Source organism: Mobula hypostoma, chromosome 4, assembly GCF_963921235.1.
Source record: "Mobula hypostoma chromosome 4, sMobHyp1.1, whole genome shotgun sequence".
Classification (NCBI taxonomy): Eukaryota; Metazoa; Chordata; class Chondrichthyes; order Myliobatiformes; family Myliobatidae; genus Mobula; species Mobula hypostoma.
In genome coordinates, this window is record NC_086100.1 from 167914499 (window position 1) to 167937852 (window position 23354).

Here is a 23354-nt window from a genome sequence, read left to right on the forward strand (position 1 = left end):
CAAGGGGATGTGGGTTTCACAGGCAGAGACAGTGCTTTATTACCCAATCCTGGTTGCCCGAGAAGTTGGTGCTGAGCTGCTGTGTTGCACTGCTCAGGAGGTGTGGGTGTACCACAATGCTGTTAGGGAGGGAGTCCAACCCAGCGCCAGTGAAGGAATGGTGATACATTTCCAGGTCGGGGTGGTGTGGGGCTTGAGGGGCAGTGTCCAGCTGGTAGTACCCCTGCGTTTTTGCTGCCCTTGTCCTTCTAGCTGGTAGAGATGGTGGCTTTGGAAGGAGCTGTCTAAAGAGTCTCAGTGATCTGCTGCAGTGCATCCTGTAGACGATACACACTGCTGGGACAGTGCGTCAGTGGTGAAGTGAGTGAATAACTGAACCTGATGAACATTTTTAAAGAGGTAGAGATTTCTCCATGAGGATCCAGAGAGTGGATGGCGGGGGGAGGGGGGGGAGAAGAGATGAGCCATGGTTGTACTGAACAGCACAACACACTCAAATGGCCCCATCCTGTTGCCATGTTTTGATGAATAGGAAGATCGCAAAGTTCGTTCACGTTTAGAAAATCTGAAGGGACCAGCTTGCTAGACTGGCGAAGGTCGAGATTCTGAAAGGTCAGTGGGAAGCCCCTTACCCAGTGCGTTCATCCCTGAGACTCGCAGCGCAATTAGTCACTAACCTCAGCAGATCCTTCCGATTAATCAGTGCCTTCATGTAATCAGAGAGCTTCTTCTGCATCAGAGCCAGGCGGAGCCACGCTCTCCCTCTCCCAACCGCTGTCCTACAACGACAGAGGGTCAGTCACCACACAAAAAAAAACACCAGGCATTTCGGGACACTACAGCATCAGCCGCGCTACATAAACGCACAAGTTGCAGTGAGGGTCACAAAGCGCATGGCTCCCTGTACCAGTACATCCAACAGCCACTTGGAGCCGAGGTCCGCCATTAGTTACTCACTTGAGTCCTGGGAGGTCCTTGACGCTGACGGTGATCTCTCCGGCTTCTGGACACAGCTTCTCTACCAGCTCCAGCGCCCCCCAGAACGACTTGTTTTGCCCAAGGAATGTTTTCTTAACTAGTTTATAAAAAGGAAAGTTGTTAGAGGAAACTCCAGCCGGTTAAGCTTGTTAACCAGGATGCTGCCTGGGTTAGAGTGTATGAGCTGGAAGGAGAAATTAGACAGACTTGGTTTGTTTTCTCTGGAACGCTGGAGGCTGAGGGGAGATCCTACTGAAGTTTATTACATTCTGAAGGATGTAGGTAGGGTAGAAATGCCAAATGCTAGGGCACATGTGGGCACATGTATTTTAGGTGAGAGGGGAAAAGTTTTAAAATGGATTGTGTGGGGCAGCTTTCTCTTTGGACAGGAAGTGCCTGGAATACGCTGTCAGTGGTAGAAGTGGAAGCACACACAATAGTGATTTTTAAGAAGTTTTCACACATGAATATGCAGGTAGTGGGTATGGATCACATGCAGCGGAAGGGAATTGATTTAATTCAGCCTAGTGTTCAGTGCAGAAATAGTGAGATAAATATCCTGTCCTTTGCTATACCACTGGGTCGAATCCTTTAAAAGAAATATATTGATTCATGAGACGGGTACATCAGCAGCAAGGGAGAGTAGGGAATAATGGCACATTATAGGACAAGAAGAAGAAGAAAGCCTTTAACTCCGAGTGGAGTCTTCGGGACACCGTCATGACGGTGTTTTTTTTTTAAAGCAGGCTTTCTTATTTTTATGAGGCCGAGTTGCTAGCTCGACACTTGACCCAGCACGGGTGGAAGGCGTGCCAGGGGAGCCGGCTGGATTCGAACTCGGGAGCCTTCGCTCCGAGGTCCGGCGCTGATACCACTACATCACCAGCCGCCTCATTACAGGACAAGGCTCCAGTCATTTTAAACTGAGGTGCAGAGGGAAGTGAAGACCTGCCCCAGAGGATGGTGGAGGCTGGATTATTGGATATACTTAAGGTGGTGACTGATAAAGGGAAGATGAGGAAATCGAGGGTTGTGGGGAACAGGTACAGAGGAGGGCTTGCAGCCTGTGTAGACCTGTTATGATTACATTGAATGGTGGGGTGAAGTTGCAGGGCCAGGAGGCCTACTCCTGATCCGATTGTGCTCATCTTCTCATCACCCTCCGACCTGCCTCTTTAGATCAGACAGTGAGTCTGGAGTCACACATGGGCCAGGAAAGAGCAGATTTCCTCCCTGAAATTCCTCAGTGAACTGAGAATACAAAGTATCTTTGTCACTATAACTAACACCAGCTTTATCACTTGGGTTTACTTAATAAATTTAATTTCTTCACCTGCTGACCTATCTCTGAATCCATTGCTGATTCTATACCCCCTAAGCAGTAACAAATCCACTCTGCCACAGGAAGATACATCACTTTGATTTAAAGCATCCTGTTTATCATGAAATCAAGCTGCAGTGGGCAACTTGATGGGCTGTTTCTCTGCTGTACGGCTCCATGGCACTCCAGAGGGTTCTTAATGGAAGACCTTTAATCTCTGAAACATGGACTCTATTCCTCTCTTCATAGATGCTGCCTGACTTGCAGAATGTTGTCGGCTTTCTGTTTTATTTCAGATTCCCAGCATCTGCAGCTTCACAGAACAGAGCAAGGCAGATCATGCAGGAAGTTAACCCCTGGTTATTGTGGACACGCATCAGATCTCGTCCCTGTGAGCAGTAAAATGGGTGAGGGAGAGAGGCAGAGATGTAGCTCTCATCAGGAGCTGACAAGACAATCCCATCCCAAACAGAACACAGTGGATGATTTACAAGGATGTTGCCTGGATGAGAGGCATGGATCGTGTGGATAGCCAGTGGCTTTTTCCCCAGGGATGAAATGACTAATATGAGGGGGCATAGTTTTAAGGAGCTTGGAAGTAGGTACAGAGGAGATGTCAGGGGTAAGTTTTTCCACACAGCAAGTTGTGGGTACGTGGAATGCACTGCCTGTGACGGTGGTCGAGACAGATACAATAAGGTCTTAAGAGATTCTTAGATAGGTACATGGAGCTCAAAAGAAAAGGGGTATGTGGTAGGGAAATTCCAGGCAGTTTCTACAGCAGGTTACATGGTCAGCATGTGGGCCGAAGGCCGGTAATGTGCTGTAGATACGTTCTAATGGTCTTCTCAACCACAATGAACTGAAGGCCATCAGCCCATCATGCTTATGACCTCCCCCTGAAAGGAAGAACCAGTATATCCCACTCCTCTCATTCACAGATCCCCCCCACCCCCAATCCAGCTCTTTTCTCCAAAGTTCCCGCTGAATCTGCTCCCACTGACAGCACATTCCAAGTCCCCAGTAATTCCTTGTGGAAACGTTCCCACCTCTCCCCTTTGGCTCTTTTGCCAATCCCTTGGCTGTGTCCTCTGGTAACTCTCCCCACCCCTGAAAATGGCTTCCTCTGACCTCTCAAACAGTGCAGACTTCACACAAACCCTCTTTCTGAACCCACCATGCTGGAGGATAACGCCAGAATCACCATCTTCTCTCATTCACCTGTGGGGAGCAGTTGGCATTCCCCACCTCCAGTAACTCAGTTACTCAGGTTTACTGGACTTCCTCTTTAAACATATTTAAGACGTAATTAGTTAGGTTTTTACATGCCAGGGAAATTAAGGGTTATGGGCAAAAGGCAGGTAGAAGGTGAGTCCATGGCCAACTGGTCATGATCTTATTGAATGGCAGAGCAGGCTCGACAGGCCAGATGGCCTCCTCCTGCTCCTGTTTCTTATGAAGGATTATAGGCAAATGGAACCAGATTAGATGGGGCTTCTTGGACAGTATGGGCCAGCTGGGCCATACAGCCTGTTTCTGTGCAGCGTAATTCTGACTTCGTTGCTGCAAAAAACTAATTTTCATTGCATTTACACCCTGTATATATACACCTATAATGTTAAACTTGAACTCTGCAGTAACCTCAAGCACCAGCCATCCCAACCCGTGCTTGCTCCCTCCCACGAGTACCTCCACCCAGGCAAAGTGAGATTAACTGATTTGTTTATCGCCGTTGCATGACGAACACACACACGTCGCCCTCAACAAGCAGCCGATACGGAGGACCTCACCTTTAAGGCCGTGTTTGAGGCAATGCTCCATCACCACAAAGAACTGCTGCAGAGGGGCATAGTCCGAGTCCAGGGACCTGCCCAAGTTCAAGGCCGATTCAATCAGACCCTTTATGCTTAGCTTTGCCATGTTCATCAAGTTCAGCCGTTCGATTGCAATGGGGTCCTTGGGGTCTGAAAAAATTGGATAAGTTATGAAAAGTTTACATCGTGAGCACAGGGCAGCGGATACCAAGAGAACTCATTCAGAATATCGGAGAGCTCAGTAACACTCTGTTATTGAACAGTGTCAGTACATCAATGCAGTGACCGGTCTTGGCTGGGTGTGCTCCTGGTGGTGACATCACATGACCCATGGCCAATCACATGACCAGAAGTTACACCTCCCATTGGTTACTGAGCACTCCTATTCATATGTACCCTTAGTTTCTACAGCCAACTGCAAACAGACTGTTCACATACAAATGTCCATAATTTCATTATTGAAAAGAAAACAATGAGTAAATGGCCCTGCCTTTTTCTATACGCCACCGTTTCTCACTGAGTTTTGTGTACAACCTGCCCTAGAATTAATCTCTCATTTAGTCCACGAGCCAGGACCCCAAATTTGGGCCACCAGTACCATCTGGGGGGAATAATTCTTACAGCGATTTTTGGCAAGGTATACACCCCTAGTGCTAGAAAATATGTGATAGCATTGCAGCAGTGGTAGCTTTCTTGCCTGCTTGAAGAACCTGGTGTGGACACTTGCAAGGCAAACAGATCCAGAGAATCAGACAATCCCAAGCTGGACTGGTTTTAATATCAGCACCAAGGACCAAGAACCAATCTCACAAGATATTGTTGGGTATCTGCCAACCATCAATTCACCAGCCACAGAGTTAACCACAGTATTTGAAATCCTGAACCAATCAGAGCTAATCAGGAAGGAACGTCATCTAGAAACAATTGTGGCAGTCATGGATCAAGCGTGAGCCACTGAAATTGCCTGGAAGCACAAAGAGCGCTTCTCCAACATTCTTCTCAGGATGGGGACATTCCGTACCATATGTAATGCCTTAGCCATCCTAGGAAAGCGATTTTGGGATGCTGGTCTAAAGGACGTATGCATAGAGGCTGGAATTGTCACAGAGGGGTCCATCAATGGAGTCCTTGGTGGTAAACACTACAATCATGCTGTCAGGGTCCACAAGTACATCTATGAAGCACTGATGAGACTCGCATGGGCAGAGTTCACACTGTGGGTTGAGGACAACGTTCAAGAGAGGAGTGGGATGACCAAATCATTCTTAGACCGTGTGAACGACATGGCCAGTGACTTGAACCAACAGAAGTTGAACCATCTGCTGCAAAGTCCACTCTTAGCTGAGCTGATAACCCGGTGGACAGACTTTCTGGAACACCTCTGTCACAACAATGGAGAGCTATCTGCATTCTAGATATCATATATTGACAAGGTAGAGAACGTGGTACTTGGGCTAGAGAACGTGGTACTTGGGCTTCTGCGCGCCTCTCGTGAGGGGGACTGGGAGTTGCACCTCCATGCTGTAAGAACCATGATCCCATGGTGCTTTGCCTATGATAAGATGAATTATGCCAGGTACCTGTCCCCTTACCTTGCTCAGATGATGAACCTCCCAGAGAAGAATCCTTCTGTGTATGAGGCCTTCAAGACAGGCCAATTCTCAGTGCAGCTGTCAAGTAACAACCCCTTTGGGCAGATCCCTGTGGACCAGGCTATTGAAGCCACAGTGAACAAAGACACACAGACTCCTGGAGGCACATCACGGTTTAGCCTGAATGCTGGAGCTATCCAGTGTTACTACATAACAGCTGAGCACCGCAGTGCATTCCTGGAACAGTTAAGGGAGATGGTGCAAGGCAACAAATCAGAGCTTTGTCATGCAGAGCTACAGCGGCCAAGAATCCAGAAAGGTGAGGAAGCAGTTTCAGCAGTGGTTAGCCTCGTACATGAAGGGGTCAACCCATTTGCAGACAAGTGGGACTTTATTAGCATCTCTACGGCAAAGGCAGTCCCCAAGGACATTGCCTCTGACCTGATGAAGGTATATGAGATTGGTGAGCAATGCTATGCAACCTTCAAGGATGAGAGACTAGAGGAAGAACCCACCAGCAAAGAAATTCCATGACCCAATGAAAACCAACAAGCTGAATACATTCAGTGATATGTGCAAGAAGAGAGAAGTGAAATCAACTGGGAGGGCGATCATCTCAAAAGCAGACAGGTTTTTGTTTGGACGCATTATAGTAATGGCACAAGGGTGCAGTCTACATATGGAAGCTATCCTTTCTCTCCTGTATGCCCCAAAAGCATCGACCACCAAGGTCAATGAGCTCAGGTATCACCATTTCTGTGCCAAAAAAGGTGAAATCGAAAGTCATCAACTCCCACCATGCAAGGACTGCTTAACAAAACATGCACGATGAGCCAACTACCAGGCTGGTATACGGAGAAGATGTTTGGAGAAGAACCCACAAGTGCCATGCCCTGTTGGCAGAGGATGGAAGATGGAGAGAGAAGAGGAAGTCGAACAGTTGGTGGTGCACTGGATGAAAGGCCAGCCAGCACCTAATGCCGTCCTGGATCTACTGGCCTGTAACTGTCCAAAAAAATGCTCACTCCCAAGATGTATGTGTGTTGCAAACAGCCTCAGGTATACTGACATGTGTAGACTGGCAGACTGTGAGAATTAGGGATCCACCTCACAGAGTGTGGAAAGTTCAGATGAAGATGTGGAAGACTTGGAAAATTACGATTATTAATAGGTTATGAAAATATGGAAAACAAAGTGTGGAAAGCAGTCTTTGATTAAATATATTCATTTTACAACCAAATGGGGCCTAGGTTATGGCCGTGTGGAACCCCACATTTGAATTATTGTACTGTAATTCTATATGCTACCACAAAAGCTTAAGATTGTTTTGATTTGATACAACAATATGGAAAATATCATGACATTGATAAAACTCCAGAAATCTCTCCAAATGAGGTTTTTTACCTTTTGGGGGGTGGGGTAACATTTTCTGCTGTACTGATGTTAATATGGAATATATACAAGAAATGATGACTTATTTGAAGTGATAAAGCTAACACTGGTACAATGCTATCACATACTTTCTAACTCTAGAGATGTATACCTTGCCAGAAATCTCTATGAGCATTATTCCCCTCAGATGGTACCGACCAACCCTACTGGCTCACGGACTAAATGGGATACTCCAGAGCAGCTTGACCAAAGCTTCAAGTATGTTTTCATTCCCAAGGTGCATGAACCTGATCCCTCAGCATAAGTGGACAATAGTCAGACAGGAGCTTAAACTGCAAGAACAGGAACAGTTCTACATTCTTCAGGGTTGGGGCACTCTGGGATGTGGCAGTGGCTGGCGTGCGTGAGGTCTCAGTTCTCTGCCCTCAGGGGCTGTTGGATCAAACTGGTCACAGAAAACCCCCGGCACTGTCTTGAGGGGGGTCAGAGAGAAAAATCCCAGAGCTTTTCCTCTTCTCAGCCCCAAGACTTCCTCCATTTGTCTGTCTCTAGCAGTAGATCACACAGATAAAATGCCAATAATCTCACCAGATTTAGACACAGTAATCACAGAAACAAATCAAAACAGCATCGGGATTGAAACACTGGAGGGTATTCAGCAGGTACACCAAACTAACTCAGAACTCCTGGAGTTGACAATATTTATTTTCAGAAACCTCTAAGGGTTTCTAAGAAACCCGTGCAGTTCTCACTCACTGAAAACCACCTAACTCTGGAACAAAGTAAACCCAAAATGTAAATTAGACGCATGACCCCAGGAACAGTCTCAACAACATCTGACGCAAATCTAGACCTCTAGTTACCCACACATCAGGGAACAGAACAGACTCACTCTTCAGTCGTTTGGGGGGGGGGGGTGTTCCCAGCCTCCTCCTGAACTTCACCATTAATAACCTCAGCAAATACTCCAGCAACAGGACTGAGAAAGGCCCAACCTCACTGCCGGAGGCCTCTCACCGCACCGAACCCCACTCCCCCATCCGAGGGCTGGTTCTTCCGCGTGACACGCTTCTCTGAACTCTCGGGCGGCTCCAAGGCAATTCACTGGTGATGTTAGGAGGAGGTGGGCCAATGCACTTAGCTCAGCTGGTGTCACCAATAAAACCAATCGGGCCACTGTCACAGGTACGAAATCAGCTGCCATTTCTCCGGCATCACCAGAGCTTGCGCAGAGCCCCTCGAGATGAGACTGTAAAGGGAAACGGACCAAGGTGGGTGCATGGAGCTAGAAGGCAGATCAGCCATGATCTCACCAAATGACAGAACATGGGGGTGATGGGGTGAAAGGCACATCTACTGAAACGTAAGCCAACATGTCAACGCCGGATATTCCAACCGGCTAACGCCTCAGTAGCTAGCTTGGTTTTTATTATTGGAACTACGGTAAAATGAGGCCCAGCTGTGTTCAATCTTGCACCTGCAGAGGTGGAGTTCTGAACGAAACTCAAATCAAAGAATTGTGCCAACTCCTGAATGGTTGGAAAAGTCTGGTGGGCAACGGTAATGTCACTAGGAGCATCATAATCCGTTACTAAAGCTTCATCCCCTCCTCTTTGGTGACCCATACTGCTCCTGATAGGACAGCTGGAAATACGGAATAAAAACAGAATGCTAGGGCACTCAACAAGTCAAGTAGCATCTGTGCAAAGGGTAAGTGGGTCAGTGTCCTAGGTCAATAACAGTAGGTTGAAGTTTAGAAGAGGAGAGGGCTTTTCAGTCCATCCACTCCATTCCAACCTTCAACTTTCCAGCAGGATTTGGTGCTTCCTGTGGTAACCATCATGATGTCTACATCAATCACAAATGACCAGTTCTTGGCCAATGGCCACAACAACTTTGGTTTTCACTGCAAGAGTCCAGACTCAAGCCTGATCCTCCACAAACACCAGCAAACCTCTCAAGCCCATCCCATTTACCTGAAGGGTTACAGATCACATACCCTCTTTTCAAATCCTCAGTTACTTCACCCATCCTTCAACAGTAGAACAAGAGGAGGCCATTCAGTCCCTCTAGCTGTTTCCTGATATGGTGCCTTTTGTCCGTGCCCCTGACTCTCGCAACCCTCCTCTGGGCAAAAGCCTGCAGATCTTAGATTAACTTCTGGATAACTTTCAAACCACTGCAGCCAGAGGAAGTCACCATGACCTGGATGTGTGGGAGTGACCTGAGGAAGGGGTGAGCTCATCCCCAGGCAGCTGGAGGCTGGGTTAAAATAAGGTGTGACAGGTTTTTCTTCTTCAAGGTTACTAACAGTTAGGATGGAGTTCAGACGCAGACCAACCAATCCAACTCGGAGTTGAACAACTTCTTCCTGTCCACATGTTACAAGCTGGCTCAATCCACCTGAATTGACTGGTCATCTTTTGCCAAGGAACTCCATCCCCAATATCTCCAGAGTTCTCCTGCATCTCCAGTAGAGATACCCCAAACCCCCTCGAGTGCCCTGAATCTCACTCTTTCATTAAAGTCTGGGGCCACAGAATGTACAAAGAATGTTTCTGCTCTGCAATTTCTTGAGGTGTTGGGCAGAGAGTTGTGGACACTGTTCAGTCCATCATGAAAACCAGCCTCTCCTCCACTGACTCCATCTACACTTGCCACTACTTTGGGAAGGCAGCTAACATAGTCGAAGACCCCACCAACACCAGGCTTTCTCTCTTTTAAACCCTCCCAACAGGCAGGAGATACAAAAACTTGAAAACCCACGTGACCAGGCTGAAGGGCAGCTTTGTTATAAGAGCTTTGAACAGGCCTTGATCTCTCTATCTCATGACCCTTGCACTCTATTGTCTGCCTGCAGTGTTTCAAGAACTGTAACACTTTATTGTGCATTCAACAAACAGTTGCAGCAGTGTGTACTATCTACAAGATGCACTGCAACAACACACCAAAGTTCCTAAGGCAGCACCTTCCAGACCCATGACCATCACCATCTAGAAGGAAGAGAACAGCAGACACCTGGGAACACCACTTGGAAATCCTCCTCCAAGTTACTCACCACCCTGATTGGAAACATATCACCGTTCCTTCATTGTCACTGGGTCAAAATCATGGAATTCCCTCCCTAACAGTACTGTGGGTGTACCTACACCTCAGGGACTGCAGCAGTTCAAGAAGGCAGCTTATCACCACCTTCTCAAGGGCAACTAGGGACAGGCAATAAATGCTGGCTCAGCTGGTGATGCCCACATCCCATAAATGAATTAAAAAAATGTTTTAATTCAGTTTCTGCTTTTCATTTTGTACTATCTCAATGAACTGATGCTGTAAAATGATCTGCATAGATGGCATCCAAAACAGTTTTTCACTATAGAAGCAACACACACAAATGCTGGAGGAACTCAGCAGGCCAGGCAGCATCTACAGCATACGGGGATCTCCCAGTGGTTACCCATTTCAATTCCACTTCCCATTCTGATACAGTGGCATGCAAAAGTTTGGGCCCCCATGGTCAAAATTTCTGTTACTGTGAATAGCTAAGCGAGTAAAAGATGAACTGATTTCCAAAAGGCATAAAGTTAAAGATGACACATTTCTTTAATATTTTAAGCAAGACAACTTTATTATTTCCATCTTTTACAGTTTCAAAATAACAAAAAAGGAAAAGGGCCCGAAGCAAAAGTTTGGGCACCCTGCATGGTCAGTACTTAGTAACACCCCCTTTGGCAAATATCACAGCTTGTAAACACTTTTTGTAGCCAGCTAAGAGTCTTTCATTTCTTGTTTGGGGGATTTTCACTCATTCTTCCTTGCAAAAGGCTTCTAGTCCTGTGAGATTCTTGGGCCATCTAGCATGCACTGCTCTTTTGAGGTCTATCCACAGATTCTCGATGACGTTTAGGTCAGGGGACTGTGAGGGCCATGGCAAAACCTTCAGCTTGCACCTCTTGAGGTAGTCCATTGTGGATTTTGAGGTGTGTTTGGGATCATTATCTTGTTGTAGAAGCCATCCTCTTTTCACCTTTGGCTTTTTTTTTTACAGACTGTATGATGTTTACTTCCAGAATTTGCTAGTATTTAATTGAATTCATTCTTCCCTCTACCAGTAAATGTTCCCCGTGCCACTGGCTGCAACACAAACCCAAAGCATGATCGATCCACCCCCGTGCTTAACAGTTGGAGAGGGGTTCTTTTCATGAAATTTTGCACCCTTTTTTCTCCAAACATACCTTTGCTCATTGCAGCCAAAAAGTTCTATTTTAACTTCATCAGTCCACAGGACTTGTTTCCAAAATGCATCAGGTTTGTTTAGATGCTCCTTTGAACCTTTTGAATAGAACGGCCCAAGAATCTCACAGAACTAGAAGCCTTTTGCAAGGAAGAATGAGTGAAAATCTCCCAAACAAGAACTGAAAGACTCTTAGCTGGCTACAAAAAGCGCTTACAAGCTGTGATACTTGCCAAAGGGGGTGTTACTAAGTACTGCCATGCAGGGTGCCCAAACTTTTGCTTCGGGCCCTTTTCCTTTTCTGTTATTTTGAAACTGTAAAAGATGGAAATAAAAAAGTTTTCTTGCTTAAAATATTAAATAAATGTGTCATCTTTAACCTTATGCCTTTTGGAAATCAGTTCATCTTTTACTCGCTTAGCTATTCACAGTAACAGAAATTTTGACCACGGGGGCCCAAACTTTTGCATGCCACTGTATGTCAATCCATGGCCTCCTCTACTGTCACAATGAGGCCCATTCAGGTCAGAGGAACAACATCTTATTTTCCATCTGGATAGCCTCTAACCTGATGGCATGAACAGCAATTTCTTGAACATCAGTCATGTACCCCCCCCCACTTCACTATTCCCCGTCTCCTTTTTCCTCTCACCTCATCTCCTTGCCTGCCCATCGACTCCCTCTGGTGCTCCTCCTCCTTTTTCTTTCTTCCATGGCCTTCTGACTTCTCCTATCAGACTCCCCCTTCTCCAGCCCTGTATCTCTTTCACCAATCAACTTCCCAGCTCTTTACTTCACCCCTCCCCCTTCAGGTTTCACCTCTCACCTTGTGTTTTTCCCTCTCCCCTCCCCCCACCTTTTAAAGCTACTCATGTTTTTTTTTCCTCCAGTATACGAAAAGTCGACTGTACTTCCCCCACCCTCCCCCCACAGATGCTGCCTGGCCTGCTGAGATCCTCCAGTATTTTGTGTGTGTTGCTCGAATTTCCAGCATCTGCAGATTTTCTCGTTTTGAGTTTTTCCACGGTATCTCAGTATGTTAATTACAATTTATTCAACTGACCAAATGCAGTCCACCCCCCCCCCGAAGACCATGTGGGGAGAAGAGTAGAAGAGTAAACCTCCAATATCCCCTCATTCTAAGGCACCTACGCTCATTCTTACTTCTGAGAACCTTAACAATTCGTTGTGCTTCTCCATTCCCCCTGCACTCCCAACTAGTACCCCAGGCCCCTCAAATCCATCAAGCTTTCATGCAATCCTCTTTTGGACGTCAGCAGTGAACCTGCCCGTCCAGGTTCGCCCAGCTTTGACTTAATGGTTAACGTGTGTGCTTTAGGAATGAGACAAGATTAGTTGTGTCTGACACCCGTGATCTATATAGAGTTGGGACATTCTGGTGCAGTTGTACAAGTTCTTGGTCAGAGCACACTGGGAGTACTGTATACAGTTCTGCTGCACACAAGACATGGATAAATTGGGAAATGTGCAGAAAAGATTTACAAGGATGTTGCCAGGACTAGAGAGCCCGGGACATTGGGAGAAATGGGCCAGGCAGGCTATCATCGTTCCTTGCAGAGTAGCAGAATGAAGGCTGACTGTGTAATAAACACAAGAGATTCCACAGATGATGGAAATCGTGAACAGACAAAATGCTGGAGGAACTCAAAAGATCAGGGAGCATCTCTGGAAGGGAATAAACAGTCAACATTTCAGGCCAAGACCCTTCATCAGGACTGGATTAGCAAGAGGCAGACTCCAGAATAAGGTGGGGTGGGGGCGAGGGGAAGGAGTACAAGCTGGCAGCTGATAGGTGAGACCAGGTAAGTGGGGAAGGTGGGTGGCTGGGGGAGGGTCGATGAGGTAAGAAGCTGGGAGGAGATAGATGGAAGAGGTAAAGGGCTGAAGAAGGAATCCAATAGGAGAGGACAGTGGACCACGAAAGAAAGAGAAAGAGGAGGTGAGGAGAAGGGATAACAAGGTAACCAGAATGGGGAATAGATAAAGAAAGGAGTAAATGCCGGACGTTTGAGAAGTTGATGTTCATGCCATCAGGCTGAATGCTACCCAGACGAAATACAAGACATTGCTACTCCAACTTCAGTTTGGCCTCATTGTCAGACACATCAGAATTGGAAAGCAAAGTTGAATCGAAATGGGTAGCCACCAGAAATCCTGCTTTTTAAGGCAGACTGGCAAAGGTCTCCAAAGCAGCCTTCCAATCTGCATTTGGTACAGAAGGCCGCACTGGGAGCACTGGTTACAACAGAGGACCCCCGACAGACAAGTGAAGTGTTGTTTGTGTGTGTGGCCCTGGATAATGGTGAGGGGAGACGTAGGGGGTGGTGCAGCATACGTCATGTTTGCAGGGATGTCCTTCTAAAAACGGTTAAAATTGACAGGCATAGATAACAGTCTTTACCCCAGAAAGGGTGTCCAAAATTACGAGAAATAGACATAGGGCAAGGAGGAATAGATTTAAATGGAATCTGAGGTGTAACATTTTCCATGTAGAGGGTGGTGAATATAGCGAACCCAAGAAACTGATTGAGGAGGTACCAATGTATAATCTAGGAAGATGGAGGGCACGTCTTGAATGGATACACATCATTCTGGGAAACTGGGACCAGCTGAGTGAACACCGTAGCTGGCATGAACTGGTTGGGCAAGGGACTGTGTTCAGATTGCTCCACGGCCCCAGGTACAAGTCCTATTAAACTATCTCAATGCAGTCAACCTCACCACGCAAAAACAGATCGGTCGCTAGCTATCACATGGCTGTTTGTGGGAGCTCATTGTATACAAACTGCCCACTTTCAATCTTTACATCCTGTAAAGTACATGAAGGAAAGCAGGTTGCTGGAAATACTCAGCAGCTCAGGCAGCATCTGTAGAGGGGAGTAGTTAACATTTCAGGTCTGAGACCTACTGAACGTTTCCCGCATTTACTGTTCACATTTCAGATTTCCAGTGTTTACAGCAACTTCGATTTTCATCTAAAACCAATTAGGAATTTATGGAAGTCTTCACATCATTGAACTGCTTCTCTCTCTGGTCACAGACACCCCTGTAGCAGAGAAGTACAATCCCCTCCATCTTCTACCAGAATCCTCCCGTGTTCTTATATTAACTAAAGCCTAGCTGCCGAGACTGGGAGTTACTTATTCTAATCGCCCAATTCAATTTTGTGCATCCAATCTCAAAACTCGTCTAAGGTTCTTACAAGTTTCCAGTATTCTGGAAAGTAGTTGCTGCTGGTTGTGTTTCTGGGAGATTGCTACTACTGCCGTCGAGTTCAGAAGGGAATCCTTAAACAAAAGTGTACGATCCCTCGGCGGAAGGATGTTTTGGTATTGGAGAGGGTCCAGAGGAGGTTCACGAGAATGATTCTGGGAATGAAAGGGTAAATGTGGAGCATTTAATGGCTCTAGACGTACTCCCTGGAGTGCAGAGAAATTTGGGGGGGGGGCAGGGGGTAGAGAGAGATATCAGTGAAACACATCAAATACTGAAAAGCCTTGACAGGTTGCACATGGAGAGGACATTTCATATAGTGGGAGTGTCTAGGACCAAAGGGCACAACCACAGACTAGAGAAGTGTCCGTTTAGAACAAAAATGAGGAGGAATTTCTTTAGCCAGAGGATGGTGAATCCGTGGAATTTATTGCTACAGACAGCCGTGGAAACCAAGTCATTGGGTACATTTAAAATGGAATAAGCACATCAATAGTTACAGGGAGAAGGCAGGAAAATGGGATTGAGAGGGATAATAGCTAGATAGATAGACAGACAGACAGACATACTTTATTGATCCCGAGGGAAATTGGGTTTCGTTACTGTTGCACCAACCAAGAATAGAGTATAAATATAGCAATATAAAACCATAATAAATGCTGGTGTAGTGGTTAGCACAATGGAAGAGGCGATACAGGGTCAATTCCCACCACTGCCTGCAATGAGTTTGTACGTTCTCCCCGTGAAGGCACGGATTTCCTCCGGGTGCTCTGATTTCCTCCCATAGTCTAAAGACATACCAGTTGGTAGGTTAGTTGGTCATTGTAAATTGTCTCATGGTTAGGCTAGGATTAAATTAGGGGATTGCTGGGTGGTGTGGCTTGAAGGGCCTATTCCACGTTGAACCTCAATAAATAAAATTAATTAATTAAATGGAATGGCATTGCAGACTCTATGAGCCAAATTGCCTAATTCTGCTGCTGTCTTATGGTCTTATCAGAGGAGTATCAAACTCACTTTGACCAAACGAAGAGGGCACATCACTGAAAGTCAGCTCAGTAAATTTTGGAAAGGGTTTTAAAACAAGGGGATGGTTAGGGTTGTGGATTCTTGAGCTCATAACACAGAGTCTGCAAGAAGATGGACTGGAGGAAGGGATGACATCATGGCCAGGGTTCCCTCATTCTCCCACAATATCGAAGAGAGGAATTTCCTCCCAAATTTGCGGGAGGATTTATTAGCCATTAATTACATACTTGATTAAACTGACTTTGATTTAAGTGCTCAAGAACTGGGCAGCATAGTGGAACAACTGATAGAGCCACTGCCACACAGCGCTAGAGCCCTGGATTAACCCTGACCTCTGGTGCTGTCTTTGTGGAGTCCTCCGTATGACTACCTGGATTTCCTATGGGTGCTCGTCTTTCCTCCCACACCCTAGAGAGGTGTAGGTTGGTGTGCAAGTGGGTCATACAATGAGAAGGATGCTGATGGGAACATGGGGAGTGGATAACAAGATTACAAGTAAATGGATGGTGATAATTAGCAGAGTCAATGGGCCAAAGGGCCTACATCAGTGCTATATGGATTGCAGAAGTGAAAGTGAAGGGTCAAACAAATACTCATCTGTATAACAGACAACCATCCATATTTAGCTGTGGTTTACAATTACTTTTACACAGAAAACAGCTCAACCTCAAAATGTCTGAGGTGTGAAACTTAACAGCAGAACTTTTTTTAATATAAAACCAAAGCTTTACTTAAAAGAATAAAAGCATCCCAAGCATAAAAGCAGGTAGATTTTCAGAGAAGCTTCAGGTATGTGCCAAAGATCTTAAAAAGATATTTGGCATGTATTTCAGAGGATGTCAACAAAGTTACTTCACTAGGTGACTGAGAAGCACAGATGACTGACTCACAAGCCAAAGTTCAAATCCTAGTGACAGCCAAGGAATTTACATTTACTCACTCAGATCACTGGCAGCGGATCATGAGTTAACAGGATTGTTGTAACATCCATTTGGCTTGTAACGCCCTTGGCTAAACACCATCCCACACCCCAGCAGTTAACTTTTAATTGACCAACGTATTAATCTAGCAAGCTGTTTAGCTTTAGGTGCAGAGAATGTAAAGAAATCTCGAGCCTTCCAAACATCGTGTAGGAGTTAAACCCACGCTGACCAGGAATGCACTGCTGGCATCTGTAAATATTTCCAAGCACCCGGACCATTCGGGCATATTTGTGCTCGTGCATTGCCTTGTCACAATTGGTTCCAGCTTCTGACCGTGGGGACTGCAGCTGCGGTAGATGGTATCCACACCTAGGGAAGCTTTCAGGATGCATCTCCTCAAAGGTTGCAAAAGGATAGGGGCAGAGATGACACACATGGAGTCATTCCTCCACACAGCGGGCAGAGAGACCAGGAGAAGAACAGACAAACAGCAGCCAAGGTTACAGGCACTTTGAGTGACTGAGAAGAAGGTTAATGCTAACTGGTAAGGATAACCAGAAGAGACAGGGAGCTGGATTCAGGCAGTTGGATAGAGGGGGACAATTTTATCCAAAGGTACAGGAATTGCACCAGAACATTAAATGAGAACCAAATGGTTCCAGGATGATGTCAGGAAGATTTATGAGGATGCTGGCAGGATTTACTGAGTTACACAGAGAGGTTAGACAGGCTGGGTCTTTTCCCCCAAAAAACTAGAAGGCAGAGGTTTAAGGTGGGGAGCGTTTTAATAGGAACCTGAGGGGCAATGCTCCCCTTCCCCCACCCTGGAATGTGCTGTCAGAGGCAGTGGTTAAGGCAGGTACAATAACAACATTAAAAGATGCCCCCCTTGCCCCGCCCATGCCAGGCTGTAGCAGGGCTAACAGTATCATAAGGAATTAAATTGTCATGTTCTAATAGTGTCTTACTGCTGGGAAGCCTGCTCTGCTGGTGAGATCAGAAGTGACGGAGGAGAAAAGTGGTAGAGGCAGGTACAATTATGCTTAAAAGACATTTGAGCAGTTTCAGAATCAGAATCAGGTTTATTATCACCACCGTGTTGTGAAATTTGTTAGCAGCAGCAGTTCAATGTAATACATAATATTGAAGAAAAAACTAAAATAACATATAAATCAATTACAGTATATGTATATTGAATAAATTAAAAATAGTGCAATAAAACAGAAATAATACACTTTAAAAAGTGAGGTAGTGTCCAAGGGTTCAATGTCCATTTAGGAATCGGATGGCAGAGGGGAACAAGTTGTTCCTGAAAGCCTGAGTATGTGCCTTCAGATTTCCGTATCTCCTACCTGATGTGTTGTGGATAGTGTGGAGGGCTGTCAGAGGTTACAGTGGGACATTGATAGAATGCAAAACTGGGCTGAAAGTGGCAGATGGAGTTCAACCCAGATAAGTGTGAGATGTTTCACTTTAGTAGGTCAAACATGATGGCAGAATATAGCAGTAATGGTAAGACTCTTGGCAGTGTGGAGGATCAGAGGGATCTTGGGGTCCGAGTCCATAGGACACTCAAAGCCGCTACGCAGGTTGACTCTGTGGTTAAGACAGCATACGGTGCATTGGCCTTCATCAATCGTGGGATTGAGTTTAAGAGCCAAGAGGTAATGTTGCAGCTATATAGGACCCTGGTCAGACCCCACTTGGAGTACTGTGCTCAATTCTGGTCGCCTCACGATAGGAAGGACGTGGAAACCATAGGATGGGTGCAAAGGAGATTTACAAGGATGTTGCCTGGATTGGGGAGCATGCCTTATGAGAATAGGTTGAGTGAGCTCAGCCTTTTCTCCTTGGAGCGACGGAGGATGAGAGGTGACCTGACAGAGGTATATAAGATAATGAGAGGCATTGATCATGTGGATAGTCAGAGGCTTTTCCCCAGGGCTGAAATGGCTAGCACAAGAGGGCATAGTTTTAAGGTGCTTGGAACTAGGTACAGAGGAGATGTCAGAGGGAAGGTGTTTTTGTTGTTTTTTTTTCGCAGAGTGGTGAGTGCGTGAAATGGGCTGCCGGCAGTGGTGGTGGAGGCAGTAACGATAGGGTCTTTAAAGAGACTCCTGGATGGCTACATGGAGCTTAGAAAAATAGAGGGCTATGGGTAAGAGTAGGTAGTTCTAAGGTAGGGACAGGTTCAGCACAGCTTTGTGAGCCGAAGGGTCTGTATTGTGCTGCAGGTTTTCTATGTAACAGTGAGAAAAGGGCATGCCCTGAATGGCTTTCTTTAAAAAAGGGAAGCAGTTTCATAGACACGGAAGGTTTAAAGGGAAATGGGACAAATGCAGCAAATAGCCCAGCTCAGGTAGGCACCTTGGTCAGCAGAGACAAGTTGGGACGAAGGGCCCGTTCCCACGCTCTATGACTCTAAGACATTTGGACTGGTACGTGAAGAGAGGGATATGGGATAAATGTGGGCAAATGTGGTAGTTTGCCTGGATCCTGGTTCTACAGGACAGGAAATAGTCTACTCTCAATTTTAGGTCCCAAGGTTCCATGGTCAAGTCCAATTCCAGAGGCTTCACCCCAAGTGGAGGGCAATACTGCCAGTGTAATGCCAAGGGGGTGCAGCACTCTGAGAGCTACTTTTTGGTGCTCTGGTCACATGCTTTAGAATCAGAGTTCATTGAAATAAAACATTCCTTCCGAAAAACCTAAAATATCCCAACTTTAATGTTGGGAGTTATTTTTCCAATGCAGCCCAAATATTTCACCTGAAGAAAAATAACATTGTACACATCAAAGTGAAGGGCAACAACACCAAATACAAGCCCAAGGATCGGCTGAAACTGTTTCCTTTTGTAACAAGATAGGCTCCACCACTGATTAAGGTCTCGATTCAAAGCATCGACTGTCTGCTTCTCTCTACAGACGCTGCCTAACCTGCTGAGTTCCTCCAGCATTCTATTTATGCTGTACTACACATGCCTAGACTTGCTTGCACACAGATCCTGCCTGGAATCTCTAAACCCAAACCAAACACCCCAAAACCCAGCCACCGATCTCCCTGGGGGTTGGGGTGTCACTGGAAGGAAGTGCCAGGGGTCTCCGGAGAACACAGGATAAACATTATATGTCACAAGCACATTTGAGTTGACTGAGCTGTATCTTCTGTGAACATGGCATGGGGTACCACAAGAACGGGATCTCTGAGATACGGCTTTAAACTAAGCAACAAGATCTCCAAAGCTGACATGAGAGATCTGTCAGCTGCTTTCTCCCCCAGAGTGCAGGGAATTATGTCCAGTCCTCAGGCAAATGGCCGCCCCAGGTCCCCGTCGTGGAATCATTGTACCTGGTTATCTTCACAGTGTCATAGGTATCAGGCTCCCGATAGGAGACTGTACCTCACAAGGTGTTTTTTTTTAAAGTGACTGCGATGTAGTTTGAAACATTTGTGAAAAAGCACTGTTGAAAAGTCTGTCCAACAATACAACAGGAGGTTAGCGAACGTGACAACGACAGGGCCCCCAAACGAGGTACAGGATAGGATCTGAGAAGCAATGCTGTTACGCACCTTCAGCCCCATCAAGCTTTTCCATCTGATCCACCCACACTGTTAAATCCTCCCAAGAGCCTTTCAAAGAGCAGCAAAAAATAAAAAGAAAAAAGGAATAATGTCATGCAAATAAAACAACCATAAAAAACAGCCGTTGAGGAAAACAAAGGCTAAAACAGAGGTAAGTTTTTTTTAAAAACACAGAGTGGTGGGTGCGTGCACTGCCCTGCCAGGGGTGGTACTACAGGCAAATACATGAGGAGCATTTAAGAGTCTCTTAGATAGGCACGTTGATGATAGGAAAACTGCAAGCTATGAGGCAGGAAAGGGTTAGATTGATCTTAGAGTACATCGAAGGACTGGCACAACATCGTGGACCGAAGGACCTCTACTGTGCGGTTCTATGTATTATTAATGCTGCAGAAACTACAAAACCTGCAATACTTCCTGGGATTTTGGCTAGCAGAGTCCGAATGGCCCAATGGCCTGCTTCCATAATCAGTTTTCTGTAATGTTGCAGCATTAGGTTTAAGAATAGTGGTCTTGCCTCGGTAACCATGGATTCAACTTACAGCATCCTGGCAACATGCCCGGTCAGCAAAAAGGTTGACACCAAGAGAGTCGACAAAGATGAAACCATTCCACGCACCATCACGTTCATAGTTCCCGGAGTGGGAGGGGCTCTCAGGACAACGAGGATGACCCTTGCATCAGTGTTACAGTAGCCACAATTTGAAGCTGTCACCTTCCCCGGCCAGGTACCATAGAGGTGTGGCGCCCAGTAAGTTGCAGACCAATTGCCTACAGGCCCACATCAACACAGGACATAGCAAATCCCCACTGTTCATCCTTGAGGTGGTGGGAAATTCAAATGGCTGATATCACCCAACCTCAACTCCCTCCAGCCTAGATGTGGGCTCATCAAGCTACCGCATGTTGGACTCTGGACTCACCTGGTGGGAGACAAATATTAAAGATTGCAGGAAAAGAAACAAAGACTGGCTTTTGTCCCCTGTTTTGCCTCTTTCTTAATTTTCCTTCTCCTCATCTGTCCACCTCCACCATGTTGACTTCTCAGTGCCAGTCCTGATATACTAGCATGCATCCAAAAGAGGATGGCCTTCTGGCATTCCCTTTGCGCCCTCACTAGCAGCTATGCCTTCACAGGCCCCCATCCAAAACTCCAGAATTCCTTCCAGAAGTGTCCCTTCCACCTCTCTCCCCTCCCCGATCAGGATGCTCTTTGTCTACATTTCCAGCAGATCTCCTGTGAAGCTCTTCGTGGGGATGTGCAATAGGGGAAGGTGCTGAACAACCAGGTGTTGCTGGATGTCAGGGACCCAATTTGACATTCCATCCACCCAGAACCAGTGGCTGGCCCCATCTACTGCATCCTTTCACTAAGAGTCAGACAGCAAACCCCCAATGTGGAAATGCACAACATCCACCATTCCAAAGCTATTTCAGGCAACTCGCAACAAGACAGGTTAAGTTCGTACTTGCAGGAGTTTGGAAAAGTAATGGATTGAAAAAGTTCTTTTCTTCTTGGGATGAAGAATCTAGATATAGAGGACATAGGTTTAAGGTGAAAGTAGAGGAGATCTGAGGGTTAAGTTTTCCCACACTGAAGTGCTGTTACTCTGGAACAAGCTGCCAGAGAAGGTGGTGGAGGCAAATACAACTACAATGTTTAAGAAAAGGGTGCTTGGACACACAACTGGATTAAAAAAAAAATCTGTGGAAGGATGTGAGCCTAATGAAGGCAAAAAGGAGAGAGATTATAGTCAGAATGGACATGGTGGCCCAAAAGGGTCTATTTCTGTGCTCTATGATTCAGGCAAGATCTAATGGATCCCGTCTGGGAGAGGCTGTGGAGGGAATAATTCTTCCTGTGTGGAATCCAGATTTAAAAATTGATCAGCCACTTAAGACAAGGAGGAGACTAAATTTTCACACCAGGGCCAAGACTCTTTGGAACTCTTTTTCTCAAAACATCCGAAGCAAGGACTTGAAAATTTTTTGAGCTAAATAGGTTCCTGAAGCGATGGAGTGAAAGAAAGAATGGGAATGTAGAGTGAGGTTACACTTAGACCAACCACAGTCTCATTAAATAAGAGAGTAGCCTCAAGGGGCCGAGTGGCCTCCAGTTCCCAATCCATCGTATTACTGTGATTACCTTTACTTGAGACGGCAACATTTACTATCTAACTGATGAGAAGCAATTAAAATATGAGTAGTTAAGTGACTCAAATCAGACTCAGTATTGTCTCCTATAGGCATGTCCTTGATAATGGATTTAACCTTATCCTCAAAGCGAGGTTGGCAGGGGGTGTCATCAGGAATTTTCCTCATTAGGGGAATCTGGAACCCTCCACCCTCCACCACTGAAATCGCTGCTGGACTCCAGTGAAACACGACTGAAACATTTGAATAGACCTGGTTGGTCAAGAGGATGAAGAGTAATGAATGGAGGTTGGTTGGGGTTAAAATTCACACCAGTCAGGATGCTACTGGATAAATGGCAAAGATTGCAGGGTTTTTCCTGTCCTTGTACAACACAAGAAATGTCCTTCAGCCCGTGATATTCTGCCAAGCTAATTCAATGAAATGATACTTAATTTCACTAATACCTTCTGCATATGGTCCATTTCCCTCCATTCTCTGCATATTCATGTGCCTATCTAAGAGCCTCTGTCACATCTGCCTCCAACAGCTGATACAAATAAACAACTTACCTTGTACTGGAAAGTCTCTACTGAAAGTATATTTGCATATAAACTTGGGGAAGGCCCCTGGGTTCAGCTAAGCTCAGAAATCAAACCGTAAGATATAGGAGCAGAGTGAAGCCATTCAGCCCATTGAGTCTGGTCCACCAGCTGATCATGGTTGACCTACTTTCCCCTTTAACTCTATTTTCATGTCTTCTCCCTGCAGCCTTTGATGACCTTACTAATCAAGAACCTATCAACCTCCGCTTTGAATATACCCAATGTCTTAGCCTTCACAGCAGTCTGAGCCAATGAATTCCACAGATTCACCACCCTCTGTCCAATCTAAAGAAATTCTTCCTCCTCTCTGACCTCAAGGTCGTCCTTGTATTCTGAGGTGGTCCCCTCTGGTTCTGGACACTCCCTCCATTGGAAACATCCTGTCCACTAACAATCTACTTAATCAGTACATTTTATACCACCCCCATGAACATGAGGGGTGGAGGGAATTTAGGGAGGGATTGCAGTAGACACAGGCAAACATAGATCGGCTGGCATTGAGCAATCAGCAGCCCACTGCAG

The 23354-nt window shown here is 45.9% G+C and overlaps 1 protein-coding gene across 6 annotated transcripts in view; it reads right to left on the bottom strand.

Annotated features, from left to right (window-relative positions):
• rufy3 (RUN and FYVE domain containing 3) overlaps window positions 1–23354 on the bottom strand; it is an 84359-nt gene that overhangs the window by 39126 nt on the left and 21879 nt on the right. For 3 of the 6 annotated variants that reach the window (XM_063046927.1, XM_063046926.1, XM_063046928.1), the window contains 4 exons: window positions 20083–20142; window positions 4090–4263; window positions 958–1075; window positions 678–779 (listed from right to left, as the gene is read on the bottom strand). In XM_063046927.1, coding sequence (XP_062902997.1) covers window positions 678–779; window positions 958–1075; window positions 4090–4263; window positions 20083–20142 — 454 coding nt within the window. The remainder of the gene's footprint in view (window positions 1–677; window positions 780–957; window positions 1076–4089; window positions 4264–20082; window positions 20143–23354) is intronic. The other 3 variants (XM_063046925.1, XM_063046924.1, XM_063046930.1) reach the window with 1 other exon arrangement.